The following is a 13,064-nucleotide window of genomic DNA, read 5'->3' as shown; positions in this document are numbered from 1 at the left end:
ATTATGTGAATATGCTCAATGTACTTAGCTTTTCTGCCCTATTTCAGAGCTTTCTCTGCATTTCCATTGCTGTTTCATCATAATTCCAGCACACACCTCTATTTCTCTATTTCTATTAAACTGCTACTGCTATTCAGCAAACACATTTACAACTTTACCTTCAAATCATGCAGTTGTACCTCTTAACCACCTATGTCTTTGCATTATAACAAATATTAAAATGCTATCATGGTTTATAATAATAAAAAATCCTGTTGTACATAGGAAGATTTATTCCCATCACGGGGCTTTAATGAACCCTTTTTTGCTTTGGTGCTGTCTTGGGGATTTTTGTGTCTCTAGAACTGGTTCTTAAAATGACAGGGCCCTCTTTGCTTTCACAGTGCTCTGATTTCAGAATGAAGCACTCTGACAAATATATAAAATAAAACATGGTAAAATAGTTGTGGTGCCTATCTGAGGATAATAACACATTATAGGCTTTAACATGTATTATTTTTATTGTGATCACACCTGCCTGGGTGTGTGTGCGTGTGCACACACACACACACACACACCACCCCATTATGTTATAATTAAGCTTAAGCTGGAATCACAGAATCACAGTCTGATTAAATCTCCAAAAACTCGACATGATTTACTTACATTTCCTTGTCTACTTTCAATGTCTTTCCTGTCACTCTACTCAGTGCACTTGTACTCAGACCCCAGTTTGCCCCAGATGTGCAGGAAAACAATTGTAATGTACTGGACCAGGCCACAACAGCCATTCACTTCTTCTGCCCAAGTAGCCCTTTCTACCTTGAAGTCCAATTAGCGCATGTCACATGGGTGTCTCCTGCAACATGCTTTAAGTTTTGCATATATATTCACTGACACATATAAGCCGTGTCTACACGTGCACGCTACTTCGAAGTAGCGGCACTAACTTCGAAATAGCGCCCGTCACGGCTACACGCGCCGGGCGCTATTTCGAAGTTAACTTCGACGTTAGGTGGCGAGACGTCGAAGTCACTAACCCCATGAGGGGATAGGAATAGCGCCCTACTTCGACGTTCAACGTCGAAGTAGGGACCATGTAGTCGTTGCGCGTCCCGCAACTTCGAAATAGCGGGATCCGCCATGGCGGCCATCAGCTGAGGGGTTGAGAGATGCTCTCTCTCCAGCCCCTGCGGGGCTCTATGGTTACCGTGGGCAGCAGCCCTTAGCCCAGGGCTTCTGGCTGCTGCTGCGGCAGCTGGGGATCCATGCTGCAGGCACAGGGTCTGCAACCAGTTGTAGGCTCTGTGTATCTTGTGTTGTTTAGTGCAACTGTGTCTGGGAGGGGCCCTTTAAGGGAGCGGCTTGCTGTTGAGTCCGCCCTGTGACCCTGTCTGCAGCTGTGCCTGGCACCCTTATTTCGATGTGTGCTACTTTGGCGTGTAGACGTTCCCTCGCAGCGCCTATTTCGATGTGGTGCCGCGCAACGTCGAAGTTGAACGTCGACGTTGCGAGCCCTGGAGGACGTGTAGACGTTACTCATCAAAATAGCCTATTTCTTATTGAAATAAGCTATTTCGATGTTGGCTTCACGTGTAGACGTAGCCATAGTGTTAGAATGTGTGTGTGTGTGTGTGTGTGTGTGTGTTTAAAAAAAAACCTGTGTTCTGGGGTCAGAAATCAATGAGAAATGCAGAAGCAATGAAGAACACCAGTCACTCATTCAGTGCTTCACAGTTAAGCTTCACAATTTTGCAATTCTGTTGTGCTCCCACAGGCTGTGAACATGGCTCCATCTGCTGTCATATCGCAGGATAGCAGCCAGTGTCATGCAAGTCCAGATTTCAGCCAGGACCGACAACTGAGGTAAGTGATACACACATCTCCTAGAACTGCAAGGGACCTTGGGAGGTCATCTAGTCCAGTCCCCTGCCCTCTTGGCAGGACCAAGCACCATCCCAGGCATCTATTTGCCCCAATCCCTAAATGGCCTCCTCAAAGATTGAACTTGCTACCCTGGGTTTAGCAGTCCAGTACTCAAACCACTGAGCTGATTTTTAATACATTGATCAAGTCGGGCCTGACAAAAAAATTGTCCTTTAATCATTCTATGACCTGATAGATGAGGGTTCTGAACACTAGGGAAGGTGAGGTATGTAAACAGGTTGGGGACAGAAAGGTAATAGTACTGGAGGTCTGCAGGCCTCTGGGGTTCTGCAGGGTATGCCTAAGGGGTACACAAAAGGTTGCATTAGCATAGAGCAATGGTTTTCAACCTGGCGTCTGCAGACCCCTGGCAGTCCGCATACTGTGTCTAAGATTTCCAGAGAGGTCCACACCTCCATGCAGAATTTGTAGGGGTCTGCAAATGAAAAAAAGGTTGAAAATCGTGGCCCTAGAATGAAAAGTCAGAGGCCTTGAAGGAAAAACACAGGTTAAAAAATCAGATCACTTAGAACAAGATTGTGACTTGGACTACATATTCCTGCAGTAGGCTTACATTAATTCTTCTTTTTCCCACATGCAAGACTGTTGCTTAGCCAGCCTATTCAGCCAATGATGCCTGGTTCCTGTAACACAAGATTCGCCTCAGAGATCAGCATGGCTGGACGCCAAGCTAAGTACGTTACTTGTGAAAAATAAAGCCCCGGTGTGTTTTTTGTGAGTGCCTGGCCTTTTAAAATGAGATCTGCCTGCACTAATAAACATCAGTAAGGCATAATTGTCCTGGTTCTCCTTGAGTAGAGGCTTCTAGAGTTAACCTTACCTTTCTTCTAGTTTCGGTGTCTCAAATTACTGTTATGAGATGTGGAATGTGTTGGTGTGATTGCAGCAAGCTAAGAATAAGGACCTTTCTTTATTTCTCTCTCACACAGGCTCACTGACTGGGTTGGGGGACAGAGTGGGCAGTGCCTTCGGGGCCCGGTGTTTCAAAGGGGCCTGGAGATCTGGCTGCTGCCACTGCTACTTCAGAGCTCCAGGCCCCTTTGCAACGCCACAGCAGCACTGCACCACGCAGCTCTGAGGGACAGATGGGGCCACCACCACATTCTGAGCAGTGCTAAGGACTGACGGCTCTAGGCCCCACCCCTTTGCCCTTGGCCACGCCCCTTCTAGGCACAGAACCAGCCCTCCTCCCCCTTGCATCTTGTCCTGGGCCCAGTGGCGCTTGTCAGCCCCGCTGCTCGTCCCAGTGCTGAGTTTCTGACACACCAATGTGAGCACAAGAGAAAATATACTAAACATTTGAGCTCAGCTTAAGTACTGACCCACCTGGAATTACTAGGGTCTGATTCTCTTCTTACTCTGGTCAGATGTCACTGCAACTCCATTGACATCAGTGGAGTTACTCCTGATCAACACAAATGCAACTGAGAGAAGAACCAGGCCCTCAGCATCTTGGTGCTATGTAAAAAGCTGTCCAAGGGACCAAATTACTTTTTGTCCTTTCAGAACCAAAGGAGGAAACAGGGTTGTGCTAAATTTCTTAGTTGCAGTCTTGTTCCTGGATCTTGTAAGGTGGCTCATAACTGAATTCTTTGTTAATAGGAGATGTCTCAGGAAACCTCAGAAGCTGCACTATGTTAGGCAGATCATTCATTAGCTGGCATCCTCCCCCACATCTCCCTGAGTCAGTAACATGTGAGTTCCCCAGCATATTATTAAAGGAAACTGTAGCGGAGCATCTGGTGGTTCTGTCTTTCAGATGAGGTTTGAAATTGAGGTCCCTATCATTGAAAGGTCCAATGGGGCTATTTTGAGGATAAACGCGGGTCTTTGCCCACGAAAGCTTATGCTCCAAAATATCTGTTCGACTGTAAGGTGCCACAAGACTTCTTGTTGTTCTCGAAGCTACAGACTAACACGGCTCCCTCTCTGATAGTTTTAGCTCTACTTCCCTGACAAAACATCTGCATTTCAAACAGTTTATTCTTGATTTTTTGTACAACAGATATTCTCAAAACCAACGGCTGTTTCAAAGTCTGGAGCTACAAACTTCCAGCAGCAGTTCACCGATTGTGCTCATGGGACAAGCAGTGCTACATCCAGGGTTTTCTGCATCACAGACTTCTCAGACATCTCTGCAGCCTATGCAACTCCAGCAACATCAGCAGCATTGCTACCTACAGGTGGGCTAGAACAGAAAGGATAATACACAGTTTGTATTTGTGCAAGAATAGGCAAAGCAGGAAAGAACTTACCATCTTCACAGGGCAGAACAAATGGGGTCTAATCATTCTCTCACCAAAGTCAGTTGAAGTTTCCCCATAAATTTCGTTGGGAACATGACTGTGCATGTGCTGCACAGATTTCTATACTATGGATGTTGAATTTTGCAAACATCACAGAAATTGAATTAGGATCTGAAATATTATGTGACCCTTTAAAAGACAACAATTAAGCATTAAAATAAGTCAGAATATTTTTTTAAAAATACCAATACCGTAAATTGGAAAATTGATATGACAACCCCAGATGGACATTTATCACGGTAACAGTCAGAAAATTGTCATCATCAGGTTACGCTTACTTTGTTTTCATTGATTCTGTATGAAATTTCCTTACTTTACAAAGCAAAAGATGATTTTTCTAACTGCCAATACCACAAATTTGAAATGAGGTTTAAAAATCCATTTGCTTTTTTTCCTACTATCTGTACGTCACCACGTTCTTCATTAAAGTTTCTGAATGTAAGTATTGTTGCTAATGTGATAAGCCAAATCAGAATCCAGCTGCCATCGTTGTATTGATGCTACCAGGCTAGCAGGAATAAAGGTTGTTGAAGTAATGTAAGGAAGTAGGAGTGAAAGACTCACCAGAAGCAGCTATGGTAAATGGGAAGGTGTTAATTTTACTACAGCCATATTTTTAGTGCAACAGTACATTAAGGAGAAAGATAAGATTAGCTTGGAAAAGGTTGAATTAAAATGCTGGTATCATCAATTTTTTCTCCCTTTATGGATTTTAAAAGAATTTAAATAAGTAGGGCCAAATCGTACTCTCAGGCCCACCTCCTATTGAAGTCTTAAGAAAAAGCAGAATGTTGCCTGCAGCAGTAAACTGAAAAGGGGGCAAAAAAAGAGACAGAATGGAGCCCATAAGTCTAATTCTGCACTCCGCTCATGTCTGCAACTTTAACTGAGTTGCATTCAATGCTGTGGAAATGATTGCGTGTGAAACATCAGTTCGCTTTACTTAGTAGCTTTAGATGCATGTCAAGCAGAAGACTTCAGTGGTGGTGAGGAACAGAGCAGTTTACAATGATTAGATGGGTGTCTAGTTATCAGGATTCTGCAATTCTATTCCTCAATCTGCCATTGTCTCTGTGTTTCTTGGACAAACTATTTCTGTCCCTCTGCAAAATGGGTGTAATGGGCCTATTTACTGTACTGACGTCTTGTAAGTAGTGATTAATGTTTGTAATGCTCTCGAATCCTCAGAGATAATGTGGAAGAGCTAAGTATTATAGTTATTAAACAAGTCATCACAGAACAAAGAACTACCCCTCTGTATATATACTATATAAAGTAGAGCTGGGTTGGACTGGAAATGGCTTGATCAGATATTAAAGCCAAAGGCCAATTCTTCTTCCAGTGTTTGTTCATATACACTCCAATCTAGTGTGTGAGCACAGTAGCTGGAATATTTTCCCCCTAGCAGCTAGCCATAGGGTTGGCCTGGACACCCTAGAGTCGCACTTCCATGGTGCCAAACACCCTCCACAGAAGACCCCAGTTCCTTCTTACTGCCAGCGATGGTTAGCTGGAACTCCACTGTGCTCTTGCTCGCTCGTGCAGCAGCTTCATCTTGTACTGGATAGTTCTTACTGTTAATTAATAGCTGAATCGTCCCTCTGTTACAGTTGTGGTTCTCATAAGCTAGTTTCAACTGGGAGGTCTCTTTTGCTCCCGGGTGCTTCAGCACCAGGGCATGCCTGGGTCTCCAGGCTTCAAAGCCTGTGGATCTGGTGGCAAGCATATGCCCAGAAACAGCCCCCATTCTTCCAGCATGGAGTGCTTAGGAGCGGGTCATCAGAGGTATCATTGTGCAGTTGGCAAAACCTTCAGGCCCAAACACTCAGAGATCAAGATCAGCCCCTGACAGTCCCAGTAATGGAGGCAGCACTTAGGCCGCAGCCAGACTACACGCCAGCGGATTCAGCACCAACCACTTCCTCCTCCAGAGGCAGTGCACCGATACCATCAGCGCACGTTCAGGTGCCATCCAGGGACTCATGGCACCCGCTGGGCTCCTCCCATGGCACACAGCATTGGCACTGTTCTCAATCACCGGTGCCACAAAAGAAAAAAAGGCCAGGGAGAGGGAGATCTCTCACAACCAAGGACATGGGCAAGCCTAGACCAAGACCTGAATTGGGTCACTAGGCTCCTGTATAGGCACCTAAGTTGGGGCAAAGATCCCAGAAGCTAAAAACCCCACCCCTTGCCCAATCTCTGGAGTCAGCCAGGGAAATCTGTGTGCCCTCCATGCCAGAGGCTTTCCAAGCAGCCCAGGAATTGAGACACAGCATAGCCACTTTTTCCTCCCTGGCACTGGCTCCACTGAAGGCGCCCTTCGAGTGGCAAGCCAGCCATGATGGCTCAGCACTTTCCATTGCTGAAGTACTGCTCTCCAGCCATAGGTGCTTGAAGTAGGGGTGCCGGAGGGGTGCTGCAGCACCCCCAGACTTGAAGCAGTTTCCATTATACACAAGGATAAGTTTTGTTCAATGGCTCTCAGCACCTCCACTATAAAACTTGTTCCAGTCCCCTTATCCCCAGTTCCGCAACAGGATCAGAAGACTGAGTTGTCGCACCTGGACTTGGTGCCTAGAAGCATGGGCTTCTCGGAGTCAGAGTCCAACTCCAGCAGCTCCCATCAGAGCAGGAGCTAGACAGCCATACAGAACTACCACCACTACATGGCACCGTTGTCCTCCCAGGGGGAGCCTCCCCACACAGTGGCCCTTTTGGACTCCTTGGGCTTTTCCTCAAAGCCCAGGTTGAAGCCAGGACCATTGCATCATTTGTGGCATCAGCCACACTAGTCCCTCTGATGGCACAAGACTCTGCCCCTGCCTTCTGAATTCTGGCTTGGGGGTCACCTGTTTGGAAAGCACATGAACAGTCACTCAGAACAGAAAAAATGGTTACTCACTTTCTTGTAACTGTTGTTCTTTGAGATGTGGTGTCCACGTCCATTCCAATGGAGGAACCCAGCCTCCTTCCCCTCTCTTGGAGTATCCAGCAAGAAGGAACTGCGGGTGGGAGGAGGTCGATAGGCTCTAAATTGGGCACCATGGAGGCGTGACTCCAGAGGGCATCCAGGTTGACCCTAGAGCTAGCTACTGGAGGGTAATCTTCTGGCTAATGTGCACATGCGCAGCCGAACACACGACTGGAATGGGCATGAACAACACATCTCAAAGAACAACAGATACAAGAAGGTGAGTAACCGTTTTTTTTTTGTAAATCGAAGATGGCCTTCCGTGGGTTTCATCTTGTTCCAGGGACTCTCAAATAGCTTCTGTGCTCTTTGTGCATTTTTTCACCCCAGAACAAGGATTCCCTTAGAGCACTTCACTCACAATAATCACTGTTTACATAAACAAACACACCACAGTGCTTTTTTAATAACCATATTTCCCCTCAAGGGGCAAAGAGCATTCACTGGGGCCCTAAAGAACCAGATGATAGGAACCAGCTAGTTGGTTTGTTTTTCAGACGTAATCTCACCCGTACCAAAGTCTACAAGAGTCTTTCTATTAACTTCCATGTTAACTGGGCCTGCAAAGCTTGAGACCAAACCCAGTGAAGTCCATGGTAAAATTCCAGTTGATTTAAAAAATCTTGGAATTAAACCAATATTGTAGATTGCAATTGATGGCTTTTCCATCATGTAGATCCTCTTCCTTTTAAAGTCCATTTTAGAACTCCCGTTGACTTCAGTGAAGTAGAATGAGGCCCTATTAGCTTGGCTAGCTGATCCTAGGTACGTAGCCTGTGAAATACTTAGCCTAGGAATAAATTGCCAGCTAATAATTTTGTAAAGTACCTTTCACATTTAGAAACAAGAACTTTAATTGATGATGATATTCAATCATGCAAATTTTCTTTTATCTGTAGCTGCAGACATCAAGTTCTTTACAAAGTGAGCAACCAGAGTCTTTGCTCGTTCCATCCTACTCACAACAGCAAGGAAGCATAGGATACCATCATACGCAGCAGCAGCAGCCACTGCCACTTGCTTCAAGAAGAACCAATGGCCTGTCAGAATCATCAAATCTACCACAGCCGCTATGATAGAGTCCCACACCACCACAATCAATGCACGATTAGCTATAACCAATAGACCCGTAGGATAGGAGGGAAGAAATGACTTTGGACCTACAACTTGAGTTTTGCACATGCATTCATTTTTAAGCTCCATTGCGGTAGAGTGTGGACTCCAGCAGATAGTGCAAGAGAAAAGCAGTTGAATTCAATTTGCACTGTGTCACGACAATAGTATGTATCATTGGGCTAAGTAAAATAAATACAAATACTAGCCTGTGCAAACTCCATCACTGATTCTATGCAGCAAGAGAATATTCTTGTTGATACATCATCTGGAGAACGCTGATTCCTAAAGACTGTGGACAGACACATGAGGTACTTGGCCTACACTGTTTCCATTCATCTTTTATGTAACAAAAGCACTTGGACAAAAATCTATAGATAACAAAAGATTATTTTTATTATGATTATTATTGTTTTGCACAACTGCACAAAAGATATAATCTAGGCACTTTCTATAAAGAAAAGTTGGTTTCATTATTCTGGTGGCCAGACCAATACATCCAATTGAACAGTCCAGTCATAGTTTTAAATATTACACAATCCATACCCCATGATTTATAACCTGAAAGTATTAAGCAATTTACCCCATCGGCTCTTTTTGATTAAAAACAAAAACACACTGGACTGTTTCCTGTTTACTCTGTGAATTGTGATTGCAAAGGAGAACTAAAAATATAAGCACAATTATGCAGCTATATTGTTCCAGAATTTCAGTAGACTCGTACACAATATAAAGTGGGTCCTTTCGCAAAATGAACAGCCTTCTTACAGTTGTTCATAGCAACAAGTATCTGAAGAATATGCACTGTGTTTTGTCCCATTGACTGGGGATGCTGCAAATTAGTATCACATACCTTTTTCATGATAACATTTGAATTTTTCTTTAAAATGCACTTTTTTGCTTTTTTGTATATTTTATGTTTCTAAGAAAGATTTTATGTAACTATAAAAAGTAGTGTATTGTACAGCTGTTGTAACAATGACCTATTTCTATATAAAATAAAATTATATGGAATTATGTGGAAATTATTTTGTATATGAAATACCAACCCATTTCACTAGTATAAAAACTTCTCTTCTGTTTGTATTTATTTTTGTCAGTGGTATTTAGTAATAAATTAATGAATTAGTAACACTTTTGTCAAACAGGCTGCTGTCTCATGCTATATACATCCTCAAATTATTTTTCTTTCAATTTAATAATGCACATTTGTATTTGCTCTGGAACATAATAAACTGGCTGAAAAGCTTTATTACAGAATTTACACACATTCTCCTTCCTATGGCTGTTTATGTAATTCAAGTTAGATTTGAAACACTCACTGTAACATTATAAGCTAATGGTTGTTTACAAAAAAAATATTCTAACAGTTGTATCTCGCTTTGTTTCATCACAGGGAACCAAGATAATGCTGCTTTAGAAAGCCCCAGAACAGTACATGATACTTGTACATGTAGGTAACTAGCTCCCCATTGGAAAATATCATTTCACTTACAATTCTCAAGAGGCTATGGGCCAGAGTCTTATTTTTAGCAAAAGAGATCCTCGGTAGGGCTCTACTAAATTCATGGTTCACTTTGGTCAATTTCACTGCCTGGGAGGGGACACCTTAAAATTAATCAATTTCATGACTTCAGTCTTTTATATCTTACATTTCAGAGTGTTTGAGAACAACAAGAAGATGTCCACACTTCCACATTAGAATCTGACAATGGGCCACATTCCCCCGACTGATCTGACTTGTTTTTCTCCTCTCTTGATGTATACTACTGATAATGGGCCATTTCCACCCTGACTGAATAGACCTTGTCAGCTCTGGCCCTCCCGTTTACTGGGATCCCCCCTCTTTAAATACTCCTCTGAACACCACCCACACTCATGCATCTGATGAAGCAGGTCTTTGCCCATGAAAGCTTATGCTCCAAAATATCTGACAAGGGGCACCCAGTGGACATAATATACCTAGATTTCCAGAAAGCCTTTGACACGGTCCCACACCAAAGGCTTTTATGTAAATTAGGTGGTCATGGGATAGGAGGAAAGATCCTTTCATGGATCGGGAATTGGTTAAAAGACAGAAAACAAAGGGTGGGAATAAATGGTAAATTTTCACTATGGAGGAGGGTAACTAGTGGTGTTCCCCAGGGGTCAGTCCTGGGACCAATCCTGTTCAACTTGTTCATCAATGATCTAGAAAATGAGGTAAGCAGTGAGGTGGCAAAGTTTGCAGATGACACCAAGTTGTTCAGGACAGTCAAAACCAAAAGGGATTGTGAAGAACTACAAAAAGATCTCAGCAAACTGAGTGATTGGGCAGCAAAATGGCAAATGAAATTTAATGTGGGTAAGTGTAAGGTAATGCATGTTGGAAAAAATAACCCAAATTACACATACTACATGATGTGTTCAAATTTAGCTACTACAGATCAGGAAAGGGATCTTGGAGTTATAGTGGATAGTTCTCTGAAGACATCCACGCAGTGTGCAGCGGCAGTTAGTAAGGCAAATAGGATGTTAGGAATTATTAAAAAAGGGATCGATAATAAGACAAAAGATATCATACTTCCCCTATATAAAACTATGGTACGCCCACATCTCGAGTACTGCGTGCAGATGTGGTCTCCTCACCTCAAAAAAGATATATTGGCATTAGAAAAGGTTCAGAAAAGGGCGACTAAGATGATTAGGGGCTTGGAACGGGTCCCATATGGGGAGAGGCTAGAGAGACTGGGACTTTTCAGTTTGGAAAAGAGGCGATTGAGGGGCGATATGATAGAGGTATATAAAATCATGAATGGTGTGGAGAAAGTGACTATAGAAAAATTATTTACCTTTTCCCATAATACAAGAACTAGGGGACACCAAATGAAATTGATGGGTAGTAGGTTCAAAACTAATAAAAGGAAATTTTTCTTCACACAGCGCACAGTCAACCTGTGGAACTCCTTGCCCGAGGAGGCTCTATTAGGGTTTAAAAAAGAGCTTGATAAATTTTTGCAGGTTAGGTACATAAATGGCTATTAGCCAGGGATAAAGTATGGTGCCCTAGCCTTCAGAACAAGGGCAGGAGATGGATGGCAGGAGATAAATCACTTGATCATTGTCTTCTGTTCTCCTTCTCTGGGGCACCTGGCATTGGCCACCGTTGGCAGATGGGATGCTGGGCTGGATGGACCTTTGGTCTGACCCAGTATGGCCATTCTTATGTTCTTATATGTCTATAAGATGCCACAGGACTTCTTGTTCTCGAAGATACAGACTAACACAGCTACCTCTCTAATACATTTCAGAGGCTATGTCTACACTAGCCAAAAACTTCAAAATGGCCATTCAAATGGCCATTTCGAAGTTTACTAATGAAGCGCTGAAATACATATTCAGCACCTCATTAGCATGCGGGCGGCCGCGGCACTTTGAAATTGACGCGGCTTGTCCAGATGGGGCTCCTTTTCGAAAGGACCCCACCTACTTCGAAGTCCCCTTATTCCTGTGAGCAGATGGGAATAAGGGGACATCGAAGTAGGCGGGGTCCTTTCAAAAAGGAGCCCCGTCTGGATGAGCCATGCGGCGGTGAGCCGCATCAATTTCGAAGTGCCGCGGCCGCCCGCATGCTAATGAGGCTGTGAATATGTATTTCAGCACTTCATTAGTAAACTTTGAAATGGCCATTTGAATGGCCATTTCGAAGTTTTTGGCAAGTGTAGACACAGCCGGAGTGTTGTAACCATGGAGATCCTGATCCAAAAGGAGATTGTGGAGGGTGTCAGAGCTTTTGTAGTGGGGCTGCAGGATTGCTGTGGAGTTTCCTGCAGCTGGAGGAATCTCCCAAAGGTGGAGGTACGTAGTGCAGTCCTGGAGCTGGAGGCCCAACTCAAAGCAGGAGCCACAGAGAGGGAAGCCCTGGGCTGGGCAGAAACTGCAGGAAATAGAGCTGCGAGGGGGAAAGTCGGGGAAGGGAGAGGGAGAAGGGGTGGAGCTGGGGGGCCTCCAAACCCCTGCAAGAGCTACAAGGGGAAAGAAGCAGCTGCGAGTCACAGCAAGCGAGCCCCAGGTGTGAAGCCTGTGCAAGAGCCTGAAGCCCAGCCCTGGGGCTGCTGCAGTGTTGCCTATGGCAATGGGTCTGATCTCCTCCAAGAACAGCCAGGCAGGGGAAGGAGGAGCCCTGTCCCTTTCCAGCGCAGCTGATTTCTGAGAGGTGAGATTTCACAGCACAGGGCTAATTTCACATCCATGACACGTTTTTCACAGCTGTGACATTGGTAGGGCCGTAGTTGTGGGTGGAAGATGAAAAGGTAGCTTAAAGCTTTGTAAGTGCTCCAATCGGTGAGAAGGAGAGACTGTTTTGCCTCTGCTACAAATTAGAGCATGTGTTCTGGGTGGGTGAGTGAGAAGCGTTAGGGACTGGTGGCAGGTATCAGAGGCCAGAGGAGGCTGAACCTCCCCAAGTATCCAGATACTGCTTCACAGTCAGAGGCCCCTTGTTGCTTCACACTGCTGCCCCCATGGCACCAGTCCAGGGCTGCACCTCTTCCCAAAAGTGATATTGGGTTAGGTTGGACCAGCTTATGGGGCAGGTTTGGGGTCACTGGTGCTGGGACTGCCTGGTGCTGGCATCCCACAGTGCTCTAGACCTGTAGGTGCTGGAGCAGCTTGCCTGATTCTCTGGGCCTGGAGTCATGGCACCCAACTGTCTGAGGCTGGCAATGCTGAGGCCACAGAGCCTGGCGTTCCAGGACTGAGGGCAC

The 13,064-nt window shown here is 44.6% G+C and overlaps 1 protein-coding gene across 1 annotated transcript in view; it reads left to right on the top strand.

The window, feature by feature from the left end:
• Positions 1-9,532, top strand: part of NPAS2 (neuronal PAS domain protein 2) — a 188,285-nt gene extending 178,753 nt beyond the window's left edge. Inside the window, exons 18-21 of the mRNA XM_074983272.1 lie at positions 1,757-1,845; positions 2,508-2,600; positions 3,932-4,109; positions 8,106-9,532. Of these exons, the coding sequence (XP_074839373.1) occupies positions 1,757-1,845; positions 2,508-2,600; positions 3,932-4,109; positions 8,106-8,282 (537 nt within the window). The 3' untranslated portion in view covers positions 8,283-9,532. The remainder of the gene's footprint in view (positions 1-1,756; positions 1,846-2,507; positions 2,601-3,931; positions 4,110-8,105) is intronic.
• Positions 9,533-13,064: the final 3,532 nt, after the last annotated feature.

This window comes from Carettochelys insculpta, chromosome 1, assembly GCF_033958435.1.
Source record: "Carettochelys insculpta isolate YL-2023 chromosome 1, ASM3395843v1, whole genome shotgun sequence".
In the NCBI taxonomy this organism is placed as follows: domain Eukaryota; kingdom Metazoa; phylum Chordata; order Testudines; family Carettochelyidae; genus Carettochelys; species Carettochelys insculpta.
Note: the sequence above shows the minus strand (reverse complement) of the source record. Positions and strands in the feature narration are given on the sequence as shown.